Source organism: Sesamum indicum, linkage group LG11 (genome assembly GCF_026168435.1).
Source record: "Sesamum indicum cultivar Baizhima isolate 11 linkage group LG11, ASM2616843v1, whole genome shotgun sequence".
Classification (NCBI taxonomy): domain Eukaryota; kingdom Viridiplantae; phylum Streptophyta; class Magnoliopsida; order Lamiales; family Pedaliaceae; genus Sesamum; species Sesamum indicum.
In genome coordinates this window covers 12,967,362-12,989,966 of record NC_142667.1, presented here as the reverse complement: position 1 = coordinate 12,989,966, position 22,605 = coordinate 12,967,362, and the positions used below count along the sequence as shown (strand labels likewise).

At 34.6% G+C, this 22,605-nt stretch overlaps 5 protein-coding genes across 6 annotated transcripts; 2 read left to right on the top strand and 3 right to left on the bottom strand.

The window, feature by feature from the left end:
* Positions 1-2,539: 2,539 nt before the first annotated feature.
* On the bottom strand, positions 2,540-4,317 carry LOC105173950 (uncharacterized). The gene is made up of 4 exons (XM_011095880.3): positions 3,960-4,317; positions 3,641-3,744; positions 3,252-3,370; positions 2,540-2,773 (listed from the first exon to the last, which is right to left on the bottom strand). The coding sequence occupies exons 1-4, from the start codon at positions 4,228-4,230 to the stop codon at positions 2,683-2,685; spliced, it is 585 nt and encodes a 194-aa protein (XP_011094182.1). The 5' UTR covers positions 4,231-4,317; the 3' UTR covers positions 2,540-2,682.
* Positions 4,318-5,158: 841 nt separating this feature from the next.
* On the bottom strand, positions 5,159-6,159 carry LOC105173949 (uncharacterized). The gene is made up of 4 exons (XM_011095879.3): positions 5,849-6,159; positions 5,682-5,767; positions 5,484-5,602; positions 5,159-5,393 (listed from the first exon to the last, which is right to left on the bottom strand). Exons 1-4 carry the CDS (start codon positions 6,087-6,089, stop codon positions 5,303-5,305), a joined length of 537 nt encoding a protein of 178 aa, XP_011094181.1. The 5' UTR covers positions 6,090-6,159; the 3' UTR covers positions 5,159-5,302.
* A 1,368-nt stretch (positions 6,160-7,527) lies between these two features.
* On the top strand, positions 7,528-8,692 carry LOC105173948 (uncharacterized). Its single transcript, XM_011095878.3, has 2 exons — positions 7,528-8,128; positions 8,207-8,692. The coding sequence occupies exons 1-2, from the start codon at positions 7,668-7,670 to the stop codon at positions 8,298-8,300; spliced, it is 555 nt and encodes a 184-aa protein (XP_011094180.1). The 5' UTR covers positions 7,528-7,667; the 3' UTR covers positions 8,301-8,692.
* Positions 8,693-10,119: 1,427 nt separating this feature from the next.
* On the top strand, positions 10,120-13,752 carry LOC105173946 (putative glycosyltransferase At5g03795). Of its 2 annotated transcripts, XM_088875159.1 has the most exons (5): positions 10,120-10,542; positions 11,138-11,702; positions 12,333-12,708; positions 13,076-13,218; positions 13,309-13,752. In XM_088875159.1, the coding sequence occupies exons 1-4, from the start codon at positions 10,194-10,196 to the stop codon at positions 13,085-13,087; spliced, it is 1,302 nt and encodes a 433-aa protein (XP_088731285.1). In that variant the 5' UTR covers positions 10,120-10,193; the 3' UTR covers positions 13,088-13,218; positions 13,309-13,752. The 2 variants fall into 2 exon arrangements, with proteins under 2 accessions (XP_088731285.1, XP_011094176.1); XM_011095874.3 differs by lacking the exons at positions 13,076-13,218; positions 13,309-13,752 and having other exon boundaries at positions 12,333-12,982.
* On the bottom strand, positions 13,224-19,935 carry LOC105173947 (syntaxin-132). Its single transcript, XM_011095877.3, has 13 exons — positions 19,643-19,935; positions 17,598-17,708; positions 17,388-17,444; positions 16,505-16,553; positions 16,000-16,088; positions 15,843-15,916; positions 14,918-14,960; positions 14,766-14,826; positions 14,634-14,659; positions 14,483-14,560; positions 14,201-14,281; positions 13,706-13,771; positions 13,224-13,623 (listed from the first exon to the last, which is right to left on the bottom strand). Exons 1-13 carry the CDS (start codon positions 19,658-19,660, stop codon positions 13,450-13,452), a joined length of 927 nt encoding a protein of 308 aa, XP_011094179.1. The 5' UTR covers positions 19,661-19,935; the 3' UTR covers positions 13,224-13,449.
* Positions 19,936-22,605: the final 2,670 nt, after the last annotated feature.

The window sequence follows — 22,605 nt, the reverse complement described above, 5'->3', positions numbered from 1 at the left end:
ATATGCTGGGGATTATTACCAAAGTTGCAGGTTAATTAGGGGTTAGGAAATAGTGAAAAGGGAGATAAAAGCCTGTAGACGAGTGCACCTCCAATGTTCTACTATATCCAACTAATAACCGACACGTAGGAAAAAGTCAAACTTTGACGAAGATATGAGCCTATAAGGTTGTACGATGTAAAGAAAGACTAGGGAGGAACGCATCTGATTAACCGACATTTGTTTAATGTTTTTCGGACGCTTCCTCTCTTTTTACTTTTCACTTTTTTGATTCTAGGGGATTACTATGTTTTTCCCACCTTGGAATTCAGCACTCTTATCGTCGTAGAGAAATTGTAAAAACATTAAGGATTATTGTAATTTCGAATTTCAACGTTGACAACTATCATTCTATTTGGAGTGGGGGGTGACTTATGACATTTCATTTTCCCTTTATCACATTCCATGTACGTATTTGGGGTGGGGGATTGGACTTCAAACAACGTTGCATAGCCTATTTTGATTCTCAAATAATTTTATAGTATAATTTGATCATCAGATTATTATTTTCTTTTTTTATGTTTTTAGTCTTTTTGTTAATAAAATTATTTTAAAATTAATAAAAAATTTTACAAAATGAAAAAAATGGCTCCATACACTGATTTTTTCTATTTTTAAAGAGAGAAAAAACAACAAAATAAAATAAAATTTAAGCAACAAATTTTTTATATAATATTAACTTTATTTTTTTATTTATTTTATCTTTTTTTTAATTTTTTTAATCTATAAATAAAATAAATATCAACACCATAAAAATGAATTGGCGAAAAGAGACCCCAATGGTCTAAAATGAAGCCCAAAAAAATACAAAGCCCCCAGACCCAAGAAGGCCCAGTTTTGGTAAGGGCCCAAAATGCCCCAAAAAGTCCAATCCGAGTAGAGCCTCTATGAAATCCGACAGGGACACCTTCAAAAAATAAATTGGCCAAAAGAAGTTTAATAGATCCAAATTCGAGAGGGCCCAGAAAAGTTTCATAGGCCCACAAAAACGTTTAGAGAATTGAAATCCCCAAAGTCAAAGCTCATTCATGTAGCATCGCCCACATGTGGCCTAGATGGTATCCACATAGGACATCTAGAAGCAGACTATAGTTATACAATAACCAACAACCATCTCAGAGACATATATCACCTCCAGTCAGAAGTAACATATAAACCTAAAAGTTTGAACTCCAACTGGAACAAGGCTCCTCAACCACCTCCCTGAAATTCCGAGAAGACATCCTTATTCCTAAAGGATAACTTCATCCACAAGGGGCTTCAATTGTCCTCGAGAATCACGGTTCTCCAACCGTCAAGAGATAATTTTCTTCCCAATTCTAGTAAATCCTCCAACCACTAGGGACTCTCCGCCAAATCTGTGGGGATTCGAGTTTTATCAAATCACTTTGAGATTGTGCTCTCCAAAATTTGTAATTGGTCGTCTATAAATAGCTTGATAGCTCCCCTAGCGGGAGCAGTTTTTTACACATATTACAAATTTCACCTTAATGCTACTACTGCTAGAAAAAAATATAAATTTTACCGATGAATAATTACTTTAGCCAAAAAAAAAAAATTGTGAAATACAAATAAATCACAATTTCACAACGATCATTGGTTGTTATTTCTGCAAGTGTAGTCACATTTGACCATGGCTAAAAACCATAACAAATATTGATTAATTATGGTAAAAATTTAAATCTTTATTTTAATTTTATTTACCATAATTAATAATATCGATTTTACCATAATTTTTAAACCATGATCATAAATAATAAAAGTCAATTTTTTTTAATGTACCTTTGCTGAAAGAAACTAACCTTCATACTTTGGACTCTTTCTTTATATCTTCTAACATTTGTTTCATTGCTTCCACCAGCCACCCACCCCCCGGACCCGAGCACCACATTTTTTATTTACATCAGAATATAATGCATACGGTATTATAAATACAATAAGATAAATATGATAACAACCAATATCACGAAGACAAAAAAATAAATATTATAGTGCCAATACTTCGCTTTACAACATTTTGTTAAGATTATGTAGAAAGTTTGTTGTTTAAATGCATTTTTTCCACTGTCTTTTGAAGTTTGAAGAAAAATGAAAAAAATAAATGCATTGAACCTAAACTTAAAAAATTACCACAAAACTAGACAAAAAATTAGCTATTTCCTACCCTTTAAATGAAGCATTTATTAACTTTAACGATTTTGTAAATAGAAGGACTAAACACTACAAAAAAAAAAAAAACAACAAATTTAAGTCGTTTGAAAACCAAAATGCATAAATGATTTTATCTAGAAACCAAAATCGTATTTTTCCATATTTGGGTTCACTATATCCATGAAGACTTTACATTAAATGAAATCAACGTTAAAGTATTGTTATTACTCATACTTAAGTGTGTAGTTTAAATTCATCCTAAACAAGTTCAAATTTTATCGATATTACAACAGCCCATGCGGCTCAACTAGGTATAATTTCATTTTTTCCCATAATTCGTGGATGTATATGTTGCATTCTTGCTCAAAACCAACATAATCAACACATCCAGGCAAGTTCGGTAGTACACAAGTCTGCATACACTAAGCCAAAGAGAGTTATTGTTTATCTATTTGACATATAGTTAAGGATTCCAAATCATATCATGAGCAACTATTTCTGGAAATCGCTTGGTTGCTTTATTACGAGAACGGGACATTTCGCGTGGTGAGTCACATAATCACTAACACTTCCCATGAAAGCCCTACACAAGAAAACATGTTAATTGATCAGATTTTGAATTTCTTTGCAAGAACATTTATCAAGAAAGACAACAATACATATCAACCATTTCTGTAGGAACCTGTGCTAAACCTTGATGATGTCTATGAAAAGACAAGAACAAAACAGAAAACTGGCTCTTGCAATATTCTGTAAATCTGTTTCATTCATCACCCAAGAATGTGGGCCGATCGTTCTTGTCAAGTGGTAGTTGCAAAGAAATGAATGTTACTTACATGTAAAGCATTATGATTATATGCTTAATCGCGCCAGAGATTAATTGGTTCATAATTAGGGGTTTTGAACGATTCACATAGCATTTAAAATAAGTAATGAATTTTCCGTCACACTTAAATCTATGCAGAGGTCATATATAGACCCATTTAGTATGACATGCTACGAAAGTATGATAAAAGATCTGACTAGACCATTTAAAACGTGCAAATTTGCAATATTATTACCTCTTGATCTTTCCAAGCCCACGGCTACCTATAGCGATGAGATCAATCTGCATTTGCTCCGCAACATCGCATATCATCTCCTTAGGATCTCCTTCCAGAATACATGTTTTTGCTTTAACCTACATTAATGTTCGATGGTACGGAAAAAACATTCATAAACTCAAATTTCGAGCAAGCGTGCCTCAAAATTGAAGACCTGGCAACGGTTACTACCTACAGATATATCAAATAAGCACAATTACATTAATTTTTCCATGTCCGTTTGATTAAATGAGCGCGTTTTAGCTTATGGTGTCTTGCATTCTTGATTTACCAAATATAAAGATCGATCAAGTCTCTATGATGAGCTCTAACTACAGGATTTAAGGAAATGGAAAAGTAGTACTGACCATTCTTTGAGCACACATGTGCAGTGCCTGAGTGAGCATTGCGGATGCAGTTTCTTCTTGAGCTTTGTTCACGGATTGTATGACCGAGGTTGTCGGAAACACGGCTGGAAACAATTCAAAACCATATATATAAAAATTAAACAGTCATTGAATTAATCACCCAAATGCACTTGTTCCAACTCTGTATATGGATCCAAATTGAAAATTAATACACGCTAATTGAACCTTATACAGCCATCTGAGTGTATGTGTTTATATATATATACAAACACATACATATACGCAGAGAGAGAGGGAGAGGGAGTAAATTGGTAAGCACCCTGCATTCCAGGAAAGACGTAGTGAGGAAAAGGCTCCATGACATGTATTAAGGTGAGCATATTCATAGTATTGTTGGAATTGGAGTCATCATGATGGTAGTGTGTCTGTGTCTCTGTAGCCACTATTCCAGGTGAAAACAGATTATTCAGAACCCAATGCAGAGCGTAGAAACTCTCATCGCTCTCGTCCATCGCCACCATCACCCTCATCTTCTCCTCAGCCAGTGCCGGCCCCCCACTCACTGCTGCAACCCGGCTGCTATCGGCCATTCTTAATTAGTTTCCTTTTTCACCACACCACGTTGATTGACTATACATATATGTCCAATTCTTATATACGGCCGGGGCCGGGGTTGATAAGAATGGTTGCAGAATTCGGGAGAACATGAATGATCAAGAAAAACCTAGGTACGTGGCGGCCCGGGGCTTCTCCTTGCAGACAGCTGGCGCCGCCTTGTTTAATGTATATCCTAATCCCAGACTTCCTCAGGATGCTCAATCTGTAATAAGCTATAACAACTGTAATTCTTGCTGCTGCTGCTTTCAGTGATTTTACAATAATCAGTTCAAGGACATTTACAACACATTTAAATAATAACTAGTTGGATTTAGTAACAACATATTTTCTGTTTTCAAACTATAGAGATTTTATGGTAACTTTAACATAAAATCATTAGTTTGATATATAGATCGAAATTTGATTTATCAATTCTGACCGTTTTACTTTTTAAATTTTATTTTAATATTCATATCATGTTTACGAAAATTATGTTTATTTATTTTTCTAAAAAATATAAGATCGATATGTGAATAAGCAGATACCCCTATAAATAAAAAATTAGCAAATTGTGTTTTAAAAAAGAAGCAAATTATCCCATACTAATAATTTTGAGGTTTTGATAGAAAAATAATTTATTTTATTTTTCAAAACACAGGAGTTTAATTTACTATTTATTTTTATAAAAAATTTGTTAATTTCTCATATCACGTAGTAGTAAATTGCATGATATATAGATCCAATGATATCGCCGTTGTGAAATTAAAAATACAAAATTGATATAATAACTAACTTATTCAACTTTTTAATTTTTTTCTTTGCTTTTAATATAATGGATTGATTGTTATACAATATATATTGTTTACTTATAAAATATTTAATAACATAAAAATATATTTATTATATATAGAGGACGGCTAGTTAAATAAAAGGAGTCCAACTTCATCAAATTCCCAAGGAGCTCAATATTTACAATGACTTGATTTATTTTTTCTACACAGTGAAGATGCGACTATAGACCAGTTGTGCATTCCCGGCCCAGAAGTGGTTGATGATAATGATACATCAATCAGTGCGCTTTCTTGGCGGCTTCACCACCAAAACTGGACATTTTGCATGGTGGGCGCAGTAGTCGCTCACACTCCCCAGAAACGCCCTGACCATCAGAACAATCAATACTCAATCCGGTTTTCAATTCATCAATCAATCAATCAAAGAGAAGAAATTAATGATGATATATGCGTACCTCTTGATTTGACCTAGTCCACGACTGCCCACAACCAGAAGATTGATGTCCATCTCTTCTACAGCCCGGCAAATCTTGTCTTTGGGATCACCCTCCAGAATCAGCGTTTTAGCATTCAACTGCAGCAATTTCCCAAACCGCACTTCAGTATATATGTATATATACCTCGACCGAAATGAAAACTGGAAGCTAACATACCGATAATTTATCCCGGCAGATTTCGAAGGCACGGGACAGAATTCTTGCGGCGTTCTGTTCTTGCTCCTTGCGTCCATAATCCACCACTGATCCGCAATTTCATCAAAGGGAAAGCAAAAACAAACAAATACACTGCTTTTTCGGTGTAATTGAACAACGAAACTAACCGTGTCCGCCGTGGAAGGCGTAGCGCGCCAACGACTCCACCACATGGACGATTGTGACCACCGGCCTCGAGGACTCCGGTGCGGCCGCCTCAGTTGCTGGTGAGCGTTTCAAGATTTTGTCGAGCACCCATTGAAGAGCGTGGAAGCTCTCGTCACTGTCGTCGATAGCCACCAAAACATTCATCGCCTTCTCCACCTCCGCCGCCGTGCTGCCTGATGAACCAGTAGTGGCGCCCTCCATGGATTGTTGGCTTAACGTGAACGTGGTAATTGATGGCTAGGCACCGCTGGCTTCTTGTTTTAATTTGTGCAATTTATGTGCGTATGTTTTGGGAAATGGACAAAATAGGCAGAATTTGTATTTTTGTATCGCACGTCAAATATTATGAAGTGTAGATAATGTCTGGAATTAAGACAAAAGGATAAATGTAATAAGAAATAAATCAAAAGCAGTGCTACATGATTATAAATTCTATTGGACTTGGATAGGATAATAGCACAATTTCTTTTCTAGAATTAGAATTTGTATGAGTAGAATAATTGGTAATTTGACCAATTGTATATTTTTAACGTGAGTAAGTTTTTTGTTATTGTGATTTTCTGATAATTAAATAAGAAAAAGATTTTTTTTTTCATGATCAGCTTTTTTTTTTTTTATCTAAATACTTTCTGGTGTCCCTGAAATTAACATATTGGTTTACGAGGCCATAGAAAAAAAAAAATTCAGACAGAAGACCCGCGAACAATCCGAAAGAAGCAGGACAACCTAACTTGGTCAAGAGCCCAAGCAGCAGGCAACCCATATAGCAATCCACATAAGACCAACTACGTACCTTGGCCACCTCATTCGAAAATGCGGATAAACTTCAACCGCCAAAGTGTAGGACACTTATGGCAATGGAACAGGGGAAGTACCAAAGCTCATTCTTATCTCAGCATCAACCACCTGCCCGATAAGGACGGAGGCCCCGCTTACGTGAAAGTATTTTGCTTTATCTGCTTAGACCTTGAGTTCTACACTCAATCACACTTATGCACACTGTCAATTTCTATTGATATCTGCATTTTGCAGGCTCCAAACCACAAAACTTGCAAAAAGCCCAATGTTTTAGTGCAAATCACCGGACTTGGAACTTTTTTTTTGTATCATCTTCATATATAATTACCAATTATTTTAATATATTTCTTAATGAAAATACGCTCCTAGGACTATATTTTATATTTAAGTAGTTAATATAAAGATTCTATTATTGATAAAACGAATATATTAGTTATATATTTGAAGTAAGATATAATGATAAAATGTTGCTAATATCACAATTTATTTTTGATTGGTTTCAAGAGATGTAAACCCAAATAGTTGAGTCGTATCTAGGATGAAAACTTCAAAATAAATTGTGATATTAATTAGTTGAGTTTTTGTAGGCATCCGACGACTAGAAATTGATAATTAAATTTATATAATCTGGATAATAAAATGAAAAAAGAAATAAAAATTAAAGATGATACATTGAGGATGAGGGGTGATGTGCCCGATGGGGTGAGTATCGATCGGTGCTGTCCGTCTTTGCATGCTGAAACAGACGGGTGTGTTTGTTATTGCATGCAGGACAAGTGTACTGTCCACCCCACTTCTCTTTTATTACAACATCTTTCATTTTTACTCTAGTTTCTAATTAATTATATAAATTCGTATTTGTGCATACAAAATATTTTATTGTAAAATAAAATGTTGCCAACTCTCTAGAGTTCACGAGGAGACGCATATATCATCAAAATCAGGCAGTTTTGAGTACTGTAGCTTGCGTGAGTCGTCTGTATGGAACAAACCATGGCGGAGACGAGTGCGGTGGCGGAGGTGGGGTTGGCGACGGCGCGGAAGAAGATGAAGGTGTTGGTGCCGGTGGATGAAAGCGATGGGAGTTTCTATGCGCTGAGGTGGGCGCTTGACCACCTCTTCATCAGCAATGAACCACAAGATGAGCAGGAGCCTAACACGATTACGTTAGTGAATGTTCAGCCAGTTTTCCAGCCCTTCATCTACCCGGCGGGACCAGTGGTGTACGCAACTCCGGCGGTGATTGATTCAGTGAAGAAAGCGCAAGAGCAAAATGCTGCCAACATACTCGCCCGAGCCCTGAGCATCTGCAAGGACAAGAAGGTGAAGGCGGAAACGCTGATTCTTGAGGGAGACCCGAAGGATAGGATCTGTCAAGCTGCGGAACAATTGCAAGTTGATCTTGTAGTTGTGGGCAGCCGGGGACTGGGCACCATCAAAAGGTACTCTACATATGTGCACGTGTTGTAATTGTCTGGTAGTGATAAATCAATCACTGATTCACGTGTTGGTGCGTGCAGGGCATTGCTGGGAAGCGTTAGCAACTACTGCGCCCACCACGCTCATTGCCCGGTTCTCATCGTCAAGCCTCCGCCAAAACTGCCTCATGAGTAACCTCAATATGGAAAATTCTTATCCAAATTACGGTCGGATCCAACTAAGTACACAACAACATGGATTAGTCATGTGATCACTCCTCCTGAATCTAGATCAAGTCCTGATCTATTTGGATTAGAATTAATTTCCCAAGTAGCTATCCCTCTCCTCTCCAGTATTATAATTGGCGGTGTGGGTCTCTGTAAATTTGGTGTTTTACGAGAAATGATGAGGTTAATGTAGTACTATTAATTGCTTTGCTGTATTTAGTTTTCAGTTTCTCGGGCACGACCCATATTTAATGGGTCAAGTGATATGAATTAAGTACGTTGTTGGTCTTTAGAAGATCATCAATCAAACATTTTGTGATAAGAATAAATCATATTTTTAATAATAAAGTTTGATCAGTATATTATATTCTTTTTATCTTTGTATTTAAAGAATATACAATTGAAGCGTTTTCATTATTATAAACTAATATTTACGTGCACTTAAATGGACCGGATGATAAAAACTTTAGAAGTAATAAACATAAAAATAGATCTTAAAATTTGAAATATTGATCATTTGAAAGAAAATTTAATTATAATACTATACATATATAAAGATGTGGTTGATATTTTAAAGTTTAATACTGTAATATCATATATCGTCATTTATGAGTGGTAAGACATTTTTACATAAATTTATTCTTTTTATTATTTTTTTAAAGTCTAAAGGATGATTGCAATAAGATTTTCTTGTAAATTATAAAATTATTTTTGAGAATTTCATAAATAATAGGGTAGGATATCTATTGTATAGGCCTCAATTGAAAGTATTGACTGAATAATAACGTTTGAGAATAATTCTGGATTAGATTTATTTTGAGCTTTTTTTTTGAAAAAAACAGAAAACAAAAGAATGTATTAATATTTAACTTTTAATTATAAAAATTTAAAGTTGATATAATTTTATTAGAATATTTCATCAAAATATATTAAAAAATGACGAGTCCATCAAAAACTTAAAGCATGTTATTAATTAATTTTTTGTCTTAATGTAATATAATATGTGGGTATGTAGTGCCAATTTGGGTGGATAACTTTCAAATTTTCTCATTAACTTTAAAAGTTAAATCAATTTTGGCTACAATTAATATTTCTATAGTTAATCATAAAATTATAAAGCAAAGTTTATAATCACTTTTCCCAATATTAATGAGTATTATAATACTATAGTGGTATCTTAATAATCCTATTTACCTAATTTCAAAATTTGAGCTAGAGGATAATATTCCCTAAATTGAATGCTCATATAAATATTTTTAATGAAAGAAAATTACATCGAGTTTTTTTGAAGTTATGTTTAATTATATAAATATTTTTTTATTATTTATAAAATTACAGATATACCTCATGAATAATGCTGTTGTAATATATTTTCCATTTTGTCATTAAATAAATATATTTTTGAATTACAATTACAATATTAAGGAATTTGTTCTAATTTTATAAAAAAAATAGAGAGTATTTATCTATAATGTTATACAAAAGTATGTTTTTTCACTCACAAATGACAATTACAACATCATTATATTAATTTTTTTATTGTATTGATAATTCTTTTAATTTATTTTATTTTTGTGGGCTGTTATTTATTAATTTATTTTTTAAAATAAATTTTTGTGGGCTGTTATTTATTAATTTATTTTTTTATAATATATTTTAAAATATAAATAATTATTTATTATATTCATGCAGATACAATGTGTTCCACTATAATTAAATATAAACTAAAAAATTGTATGTTAGTTGAGACCTTCCCAACATAGTAAGATGTATTTGCATATTAGTCCTTTTCTCATTAATTGTCATTTATCCAGTATATGCTGTACACCAACTTGGAGATGCGTCATCACTCACCACAACAATGGCTGCTTCTTCATTCTACTTGCTCCACAATCTCCTCACGCGCCGCCGTGACCCGAACTATCCCTCCGCCGCGCTCAAATCCATATTCTTTTTCATGCCCACCACGTTAGCTCTGGCCACTTCTCTCCTCATTGTACTCTACATTTCTTCTACTTCTACTCTCTTCTTACCCCACCATCTCCAATTAACAACCTCGGCGAGTGCTTCTGTAAATAATGAACAGCCCACTAAGGTTTTCTCTTTTTTCCCTCCAGAAGTTGTTCGTTTCAGGAAAATTTGGAAGAGGGATGGTGTTCTTGGAGAGACTGAGGATCCGAGTAATTTCAAACTTCATACGGGTTCTCGCGGTATGAAAGTCTCGACTCATCTCCAACTTGATTCTTTCCAGTTTTTCCTTTTTCTGTTTATGGGTTTTGCTTAATTCTTGAATTTTGGTGTCTATTTGTTCTGTAGTTGTAGGCTATGTGGCTGAGAAAATTCTGTCCCAGGGATAGAAATAACTGTAGTGTAGTAGTCTGCTTTGTGCTTCTACTTGGTTATATCCATTATCTATTCTTACATGAAGTTCTCTGCCGTATGCACTATATTTGCCGGTTCCCTTTTTGTATACGGAAGATGATTTCTTGTGTCTTTTTTGTCTAAAATTTGTGAATGGAGCATTGCATTTTCTATTCCTGAAGTTCCGTGTTTAAGATTCTGTTTTTGTATGTAATGGGGCTGATATTCATGTGAGAGTGTGTAAAAGTGTAATAGTTAATGTTCTATTCAATTCTTAATATTTCAAGTATTTGGAGATTGTCAGCTCTCAAGGTTAGATTGTGTGTTGAGCATGTTATGGTATTTGGAGATTGTCATCTTTCAATGTTACGGAGGCACCAATTCTTGTACTTTCTAAAGTTTTTTGCATACATTGGACTCTTAAATTGTTGACTCGATGTTCAGGAATGTATATTAATGACACAGAGCTGTTCCATGACAGAGATGTCTTCTTCGAGAACTACGAGGAGATGAATAGAAGCTTCAAGATTTATGTTTACTCACACAAACAAGATGATCCATTTGCTAATGTGCTGTTGCCTGTGGTTTTTGAGCCTGGTGGTAACTATGCCAGTGAAAGTTACTTCAAGAAGAATCTTGTGAATAGTCATTTCATTACAAAGGACCCTTCTACTGCAGATCTCTTCTTTTTACCCTTTTCAATTGCAAGGTTGCGGCATGACCCACGTGTGGGAATTAATGGTATCCAAGACTTCATAAGAGATTATATTTTCAACATTAGTCATGAGTACCCTTATTGGAATCGTAGTGGAGGTGCTGATCATTTTTATGTTGCCTGCCATTCAATTGGTCGTTCGGCTATGGACAAAGTTGTTGAAGTTAAGCTTAACGCAATCCAAATTGTATGCTCTTCAAGCTACTATCTCTCTTCATATGTTGCTCACAAAGATGCATCCTTGCCACAAATTTGGCCCAGACAAGTGGATCCTCCTAATCTTGCACAAGAAAGGTGCGTTAATCCTTTTAATATTTCAGGTTTTCTTGCATCCTCTCTGGCTTTTGGGCCTTCACATTGTATGGTGTTACTGTCAGAAAGTGTTGAACCCCCATATTTGAGGGACTTTAGTGTATCTAAGCTTACATTTTTGCAAATTCTAGCTATCCACAAGCATATTCAAATGACCTCATGAAAATGATACTTCTGCGTGGCCCTTCACTTCCAAGTTGGAACTTTTATTCCATAAAATTACTGGCACATAAGTTAGCTAAAAGAAATTTTATCCCATAAAGTCTCGGCAGAAACAAATATTTTCTTCTGTTAGAAACGTGAAATTAGTCCATGCGAGGTGTGATTAACTTATAAATTTTTAATGCACATGCAAGTCTATGCTGCTGAGAACTACGTACCGACCTTCTATTTATACACAAAAGGCTGAAGAGGTATCCTGTTGATTACTGCAGTTATATGTACTTTAGTGGCGGCTCTTGAGAAGATAGCCATCTCTTTGGAGAGTATAGTGAGCAACTGTAAATCAGTTAGGGCACTTAAGATTGCTTGTTCAAGTCAGTGCATAGTTGATTCATCTTACTCCGATTTGATTTGCTGATGACTATCACAACTTTATATGGATTTGTTCAGGTCAAAACTCGCCTTTTTTGCTGGAACAATAAACTCACCGGTGCGCGAAAAGCTTCTCCAGGTATGGCAAAATGATTCTGAAATATCAGTCCACTTTGGCCACCTTACAACATCCTACTCCAAAGAGCTGCTAGGAAGCAAGTTTTGCCTTCATGTGAAAGGTTTTGAGGTTAACACAGCCCGTATTGGTGATGCACTGTACTATGGCTGCGTCCCAGTAATAATTGCCAACCACTATGATCTCCCTTTTCAGGATATACTGAACTGGAACAGTTTTTCTATTGTTGTCGCCACGTTAGATATCCCCCTTCTGAAGAGAATCCTCCAAGGAATAAGCGTAGAAGAATATTTGATTTTACAGAACAATGTGTTTAAGGTGAGGAAACATTTCCACTGGCATCTCTTTCCTGTTGATTATGATGCTTTTTACTTGGTTATGTATGAATTGTGGCTTCGACGAAGTTCTTCAAGAGTAGGATCTCAGGTTTTGTAGATAAGCACACATGACGTCTGTGTTCCTACTTGTTGAAATTGTCACAACTGGTTTCTTGTAAATCGGTGAAACTTGTATGTAAGCATAGCAACTCAATTTACCAGTGTTAATTAGTAGGGAAAAGTTTCAGAAATAATAATTTGATATTCAACTACTATACATGGATGTCGAAGCAATCTAGTTAAGGACAGTCCATGCTCTTTAAGCATACTGGAACTCTGCGTTTGTCCTAAGATTTGTTTCTTGACAGGATATTGTGTGAAATCCCTGTACCGGTATGTGAACATTCCGATGATAAAAACCAGACATCCCCACATAATTCAACGACAAGCAATGGACTGGGTTCGGTCCACTATAGTCTGTAGAATGACACGGTATTGCGCAGTAAACAAGGTGCGTTGAGAATAACACAAGAAATTTATACATTAAAAAGTTTTCACTCAAGACCATTTAAAGCAAACAATGGCCATAATTTGTTTGTAGGACTTAAACATATACACATCTGCAAGTAGAAATGCATGGAAACGATTCGTGCACACTGAGTTGTGAATGGCAAGTAAAAGATAACTACAGAAAAAGCGCATGGAGGAAAATGTACTTATATAATACATGTCTGATGGAGAGCTAAGCACCATTTTTGTTCTGCCATGGCCTAAGCACACCAACGACAATGATTGCGACAATGATGAGAAGTATGATGATTGCAATGCACATGCATTTCCTAGAGCTCCTTTGCAAACTCTTTGCCTTCTGAAGGGCTGTGTTTCCAGACTGCACATGGTCTACAGCAGATGAAACCTGAGAAATTTGGACAATGGAGAAGCATTAATTTTCTTTTACTTCCTAGTGTTACGAGCAGCAAGTAATAAAGTTGCTTTACCTGTGACTCTATGTTATCAATCATGTCCCCTTGAGCATCCACCAGTACAGCCATGTCCATAAATATCTACACGAAATGGTAAATGATGAAACACACATTCCCTTCATGCATTAATCACAATTTTACTCTTGAAAATATTTCACACAGAGAATCCTTGCAATACAACAGCATCACAAACAGCACAAGAATATATATGAAGAAAGGAGCACAGCAACAATCTCCTACTCCTAGTATATCGTTCTCTAAATATTTGAAATTTGATTTATTTGTCCTAGGCAAAATAATTGGTCAAACATTGGTAGGCTATAGCAAGCAAAAATTTCAGTTGAGTAGATAAAGCATAAAAAGATAGTATGGAACTGACAAAATCTGTCCCTGCAAGAGAACTGAAAATCAAACAAAGTGACAATGTAAAACTGGTACCAAATTGATTGTGTAAATTCTACTTTATAAAGTTATACCCCCATAATCATCAAGAATAAGAAATTGTTATACCTGTTGCAACTCAAGAAGCTTTCTCTCTAAATCTCTGACCGCATCATGTCGTTCTTGAATTTCTGCTAGGGTGTCCATTACCTGCAATTAAAACAGATTACTACATTACTATGCGTAATTGAAAGAAGTTGGCAGGAGTTTAACCAAGTGCAGAGAGAAATCGAGTTGCTGTACCACAAACTAATGAGAAAGCAAAAATAATTAACCAAATCTCGTGAATGGAGCAAGCATGCGGCAAAAAGACAACAAAAGTAGAGAGGAGAAGTAGAAAGCAGACCATACCTGGCCTCGGCCTTGTTCGTGGATTGCTTTCTGAAAGATCTGCTCACTATCCCCGGTCTCTATTAATCTATCAATTGTCTGCGGAAAATGGTTTAGTAAGTCGGAAAATGTGCAAGGAAATTACACGTGTTGAGAAATCAACGATAGCTACCTCTTCATCAGCCCGGGTCCCCGTTACTGAGAATCACATGAAACTAGAAATCATCACAATTTGCAGACTAAGAGCAAAATGTTCTAAGAAGCAGCAGAAGCTCCACATCTTTAAAAGGTAAACTATTATCACCTGTGAATACACGCCTCTCGACGACTTCACGATACTCTTGTTGTATATTTTCTCTTAAAGTCTGCAAAAAGTATTTACTAAGAGAAACTAAGGAATGGAAACAAATTGGAAGAAATCAAACTCATATTCAGCATAACTTGAACTTAGCCCACCTGAAATTCCGACATCCTGTCTTTGAACTTCTTCTTCAAAGCCCTGCATGCAAATATAACCATACAAAAACTTATACCCCATTTTCTTCATTATTAGTTCATCTGATCCATATATTCAGTAAGGCATGAAAGTCCAATTTTTCAGTGTAAACTTCAAACTGTCCCCAATGCATTATGCAAATATAACCATACAAAAACTTATACCCCATTTCGTCTATTGACATTTTCTAAAAATGTCGATGCCTATCAACAGTTATTTTCAAAAGTTGAAAACTGACCAACTTATACGAAACAAGAGATGAAATGGAAAAATGAAGGACAAGACAAGAATGTAGACAACCATGAACAGTTAGTGTGTTAACTACATGATTGATCTACATGCATTTCCCTACTGCATCAAGCAGACAGATCTGAATTCATTTCACCATTATCTTATAGTTGTTGCCAGCCATTATTCATTCGAGGAGTACTTTTCTTCACTAGATAGAAATGGAAGGACATAGTAGAGATTTGTATCACTATGAAAAGTTAAGTTCACATGAACAAGCCCTGACCACACGCAATGACAACTTTGCAAGATTTGGTAATCAATTATTAACGGGAGTAGTTTGAAGCTAGATAAACTTATTACTTTCAGGAAGTTCAGTAGAAAGAGACAGATGGGATAAGAAACAGTTCCTTGATCTACAATTGAAACAGCAGACAACACAAGAGGAGGAGAGTCTATTAATTATCTACATCATGAACACCAGAAATGGGTTTTATATCTCATTGTAATCCTCTGTGCAGCTATCAATTTGTTGAAAGGTAACATTATGCAAAGCAAAAAGCCTAGTCAAGATTAAGCTAATTCCAAAATGCCGTGCATAACATCAGGATCAGGTAAATAATAATGACCAGGACATCATAAAGTGAGTTTTATTACATTGTTGTCGCCGTCCTTGATCTGTCTACTCCTGATCCTTTTCCACATCCAGGTTTTTGTCTATTTGCCAAGTTCTGGACAAGAGCGACCAAGAAATATTACTTTAAGAAGGAATCTGAGTGGCTGAACTTCAATAAGAAGCAACATATTGCCTCACCTCTCTGTCTAGCTCCTCAATTTTTGATTTAATAGAACGGGCAATTTTTCCAACTTCATCAACATCCTTGTTCATGCGCTGCTTGATTGCTGCAGATTACACAAAAGTTAACCATGAAAGATCAAAACAACAATCCAATTCACACCCACAAAAATATATACGTCCAAGGGAAAAGAAGAGAGTAAGATTTTCAGATAACAGAAAAAAGGCATCAAGCAACAATACCATAAAAATCTAGAAACCAGAACATCAAAGGAATAAAGTGAATGGAAAAAAATTATTGATAAAATTGGATAACCAAATTAGGTTTCTTTGAGGGGAAAAAGAAAACCCCAAGTTTCAGGTAGCTTGGATAGAAGTCTTATCTTGACATGGTGATCCTAGTATTTTCTCTCCGCTCCAAACGATAAAATCTCCATTTATCAAGCATTTTTGTGCTTTAAAATATCTTGGACATCCATTTGCAACGCCAATAGAAGCATTTCAACTCAACTGAAATCAATACCTTTCATAGCAGCAGCTTTGGTAACAGCCTTTGATTCTTCATGAGCATCCTGCGTGGATAGAGGTCACTATTATCAGTTATCTAGCATGCCAGCACGAACCAAATTTTCTAAGCTTAAAGCATGTTTAGCTAGTAAGTTTCCACACTGGAGGCATATTACTGGAGTTAGGGAAGTGAATTTATACCCCAAAAATAAAAAAAAATAATAATTCTTATTCTCTTCTGTAAATCAAGTGTGCAAAAGTACTAACATATGTTAACATGCTTTCTGGACCTCCACTTAGTTCGTAGTTTTTGTTGCTCCCACGAAAATATTAGACACGAAACACTAAAGAGAATAATTCTGTAATCATCAGCATCGACAAGATTTTAAGGGAATGCAGCTCTCAGAAATCAATTTCATGAAATGCTTGAAGCACGCAAAATCTTAAGTGACGAAAGAAAATTCATGTTCATTTAAGAAACCAAATCATACATATAAAGAAAAGCAAACATTGACCACTTGAAAAGGGGAGGAGAACATTTAGTTAAAAATAGCAAAGAACAGTCAAACGAGAAATGTCCAGATTTCAGCGGAAACAAGGTTGCCGCTTGATCTGGTGCTGCATCACTAGCTAAAGAAGCAAGGTAATCATCAATAGTCACAAAACCTCACAAGATATAACATATAAATTGATATTATTACAAAACAAGATCTCAATTCTGTTACTTAAAATTACACAAAATGGTTAGCTTTTCTCAAGTAGTTAATCACTTTGTCCAGCAACTTCAAACTCACAACAAACAAGTAGAAAAGTGCACAATTCAACTCCATTTTTAAAAATGGTAAGTTACTAGCTAAAGGTATACACATATTTCAGAACAGGAGACTAGATTCCCATACCTGAAGCTTTCTCAGCAGTGTGTTGAGTTTTTCATATTGTTTTTCAATCTCTTGAACCTAGAAATACAGAATAGGATGCAAGATAAAGCTCTAGTTTGACAGAAATAAGATAAGCCCCAAATCTTAGGCACATGGAGAAAAATGTTAAGAACGATGAAATAATTCCTCTTTATAGTCACCAGAATAACATTTCTTCTATGTTGTAGCCACCTGTTTAAAGAAATTCTCCAAGCTTGGTTCTTCCGACTCCACTGTTCTATGCACTCCCATTTCAATATCTTGATTTCTATTTTCTTGATCCCGAGGGATCTCAAACGAATCCTGAAAAGAGGCACAAGTGAGATCAAAGAAAGAAGCAGGTATTAATTCTTCTTAGCAGCATATTTAACACGGATAGTATAATTCTTATGACCAACATTCGCCAAAAAAGATGCTAGAAGTATTTGATAAGTCCACTCACTTCTACAGATGCTAGAATCAGGAGAGAGAGAGCTTGGAGTAATTCTCTGAGTATGATATTGTGAATGCAAACAAAATATACGTATAACAGAGGGTTTTCTTTTGTTGAAATTTTGTTTGGCGACCAGTATTCTAAGGTTCCTTTGCGAAGTCGAGAGATGTGAGACAATGGGGACCACTCATGTCAGACATGGCAAAGAACACATATTCCAGGCTTCTTATGTTGGTTATTTGTCAAACACGTTCGATGTTTAGAAGCAAAGTTTATAAAGACAGACCACAAAGGGAAGCTGCTTCTATGTTTAGCCTCTTATCTCATTCACTCATTACATCATGTATGCAGAGGGGAACACTTATAAAGGTCCAGATCAAATTGACACCTGTAATTCAAATATTCGTTTTTCTAGATGCCTGTGGATCAAACATGTTCCTTGAAGAAATCCATGATACATTGCATTTGCACCAAAAGAAGATTTCTTTAACATTAGAGAAATATTAAAAGGTAAATAAATTAAGACCCATAAAATTACTCAAGATAATGATTTTCAAGCATCAATTCTGCAAACAAGTAATTGAGAAGCGCCAGGCCGCCACCTACATTTGATTATTTAAGCCTAGAAAAGTTAAACATGATCTTAGTTAGGCCTTCATAAATGTATCATGTGGGCTTGTCCAGATTACAAGAAAGCCATCTCATCGTGTTCCGCAGGAGAGTACTTCAAATCTATAATACACAGGCGTCCAAAAATAATTTCCATCATGCCAGGCAGATGTTGGACACCATGCTGGAATGCGACATCTCTAACACATGTGATGCGTGAAGAAAACTTCCGACACATTTGCCGGCACATCCAACACATCTTGGACAGAAATGCGGTCATTTAATTATTTATAAAGAATAGTAATACTAATAATGAGTAATAAAAAGTCAAAATTTATACTTGAGATTCTTTATATTTCTTTATTATAAATGCAAGTCTTTTTCTTTTTTCAAGGAATACATAAGAGTACAGAACACACACCAGTAGAATTCTAAACATCATGACTGATATGAGCTTCGTTTGTTTCAATTTGTCACCAAATACATATGTACATATATATGTATGTGGCTGTGTGGCCACCAAACCATTTTTTCATAAAATTTCAGAAATGTGTGCCGCATATTGTGTTAATATCCCTGTCTCCTTGCATCATAGGTTAGAATGACTAATGAATTACTATATAGCAAGAATGAGTGACTCAGCAAAATATGCGATTTACAGGTACGAAAGGACACACAGTTTTATATATGACCAAATGAAAACTATGCCACTGTCAAAATTCATGTCATGGTCTCAAATGATTCAAGACATGGGCAAAATGCTCGTCCATCTGTTGAATCACCAGATAATTCTACTAAAGTCGCCACAATCAGCTCATTTTGCGCAGAGACTGTGAATCTAGTGAAGCAAGGAGCGCAAAATTCCAACTTTGGGCAAAAAAACTCCCACCTTGAAAAAGTAAATGCTTCAATTGAAATTCATTCAAGGTCAGAATGATCCTGATAACTGGAACAGACATATAAGACACAGAATGTCCTAGGCCAAATTCTCTCATAAGCATATGTACATATTGCATTATTACCCAGGGAATAGTAAGGGAAAACACAAGATAATGTGTTTTTGTTATATTTTCAGCTGAGAAAAACTCCCCTCGATTTCCATGGGAGAATTTCCAAACTTAAGCATAAGATCATTATAGTCCACCACTTGCTCCTCAACTGATCACATGTAATCAACACTAAAAGACCAACTTACCGTCAAAAGGTCGTTCATCTTGAAAAAAACTGGAAGCCGCGGGAGAGGAAAAGATTAGATTGAACAAGATGTCTTCTTCCCTGAAAAAGTCTGTGTCTTCTTTACAGTGTGGAAATGTTATACGCGGGTACAACTATAGGGAGAGAGAGAGAGAGAGAGAGAGAGAAAAGACAACAAGGAGAGAGGAAGAATCTGCGTTGTAAGTGCTTTTTTCTTGAAAAAAACAGAGCAGAGAGATTTGAGAGAGAGAGAGAAGAACATGAAGGCAGGTCTCTTCTCCTCTTTTCAATTAGTATTTAAATAATAAAAAACTCCAAAACCTCTTCCTCTCCAGTCTTCTATTTTTATCTCTTTAATTAATGCTTACTGTCTTTCTGAAAATTTGACTCTAATTCAAATCACACTATTCCTGAATTCACATTTATACTATCAAACTTACCAAAAAAAACACATATTCTTTACAGCTTTGCTATTTTACTGATATGGTACTGACCATTTCCTCTAAGTGTTGGGTGCTAACATGAGTGGTATTTTTGATACATTTTATAATTTAAAGATCACTTTACCATCTGAATGATACATTTATTATAATTGGTCAAACTTAGTTATAACTCCCCCACTTCCTTAGTTAAGGTTTGAAAATTCTGGGGAAGTTACAATTTATTTAATATATTATTGAGTTGGTGCAACTGAGGAAATGAATTGGGTAGTCCAATGTTTTTGCTGTTTGGTAATTTAAAATATTCAATATGACAGAATTGACCTAAGTCCTAGGAAAAATAATGAGATTTCTTGAATTGGAGTGAGAGGGGCAAAAAGGTCAACATCGAGAGGACGTGTACGTGGCAGCAGGGCTTCTTTGGTGTTTTTTCTAATAATTCTATTTTTTTTTAATATTTTACTATTTATGTGGCCCCCACTTACTAGTTCTTTGTTGAGTGGCAGTCCAATCCTCTGAAATTCGGCCTACATGGTGGTCGGCCCACCAGTCTATAAAAAATAAAATTAAAAATAAATAAATGAATCCGCACTACAGGTTTTCTTTTTTCTTTATTTATTGTTATATGATATATTTCAATCATCAATCATCAACCATCAACATTTAATATTTATATTAATAATTATTATTAAAGTATAAAATATTTATACATTGGTATAAGTTAAATATTTAAAGTCACGAATCATTAAATTTGTCAATTAAATTAGGTATAATTGATTCACAATTTAAATTATAGAATTCAAAGTCTCTCCAAACCATTTACTCAATTGCTTCCAGCATATGCAAGTGATCATAATTTTATTGTGATCCTATGTAAGCACAAATGTAATACACAAGCACAACTTCAATTACTACACTTGTACCGGCTTGTCTGGAAACATACCAACGATACTATTTTCCACAATAAACCAATAAAAATGAGACACAAACACTTATATTATATGGGATATGAAAAAAAATAAAATACCTTCTTTGCTCTTTGCATTATTTTTAAATAATAAAATATTAATTTATATAAATATATTTTTTATGATAATATATGTTATGTATTACTTTTTCATCTTCTTCCCCATATTAAATCCTTCCTCCTAAACTGGCCATGTGTTAGTTGAGTTTGTTCATGTGCTGATCTGGTCGCCATGTGTGCAGTCCCCTTGGGCCCCCGCAAGGCTTCCTGGGCCTCCCGTCCTGGGCTTTAGAGCTAAAAATCTTTTATTTCTTGGGCCGCTTGTAGCCTTAGGTTCTTTTCGGAGGCCTTTGTACTTTTTAGGGCATTAATATTTATGTTTAAGGAAATAACTATATGGGCATAAATTTTTTATTTGACTTATATATAGAACATGGAATTCAGTAGTGTGTAAATTTAATACAAAATATTGATTAATTTTCTTAATTTGAATTTAGAATGTGTAGCAAGTGGATATACAGTCGTAGGACAGTTGGAATATTTATTATTTTTAATTTACATAATTCATTATTCATGAAAATTCGAAAGTTGTTTCCAGACTCATATAGAGTCACAATCGGTTGACTGTTGATCGCTTTTGCACATAACTTAGAACTTTTGTTAGACCCAGTGTCCCAGAAATAAGCCTTTATTTCTTCATTTTCTATTGTCATAAAAATTTAAATAATAAAAGAAATGCTTCTTTCTTAAGAATTCGGACATGACACACAATCGTTTTATATATTTTAATTTATGATCTCTGCGTTTGAATTGCCTAAATTAAAATGGTTTAATTCGAACGTTACAATTAAGCGACTCGTTACCATACAACTTATTAGTAAATTTGTAAATATATTAAATTGTTTTGCTAAACATTCCAACTTCATTTTCTCTTTTCTCTTTTTAATTGTTGTTTTAAAATATTCCCGACTTTTACGATTATTTAACTTATAAATTTATTGGAAATTTATTTCCTCAATAAAAAAAAAATTATTGTAAATACCCCATAATTTATATCATTAGCCTAGGTTAATTTCATGCTATACTTAACGGTTTGTATATTAATTACATGAACGATAATCGTACTTTTTTTTTTATTTTAAATGAGTATATATCAACTGTCTAACTAACCAATAAACTCCACACTGCATATAACGTGGATCGGACTCCTTCACCTGCATAAGATGTTATTTAATTGTACGAGTTAAACAGTGAGTAAATATCATTTTAATCTTTTATGTCATAAAATTTTATATAGTTTTCAATCTATTTTGAGCAATTTGTACCTAAATGTAACTCTAAATTAAGAAAAAAATCACTTTAAATAGCTTCAATTATTTTCTTTTGTGTCGACACTATCTAATTTATAATATGATTTCATTTAATTTAAATTTAAAAATTGATAATTCAAATCGATAAATATATTTAAATTGAATACAGAAATAAAACCTCAACCTTAATCATGGCACAAAATCTTGTCGGCTGCATCACTCATTTTAGATAGCTAATAATAATACA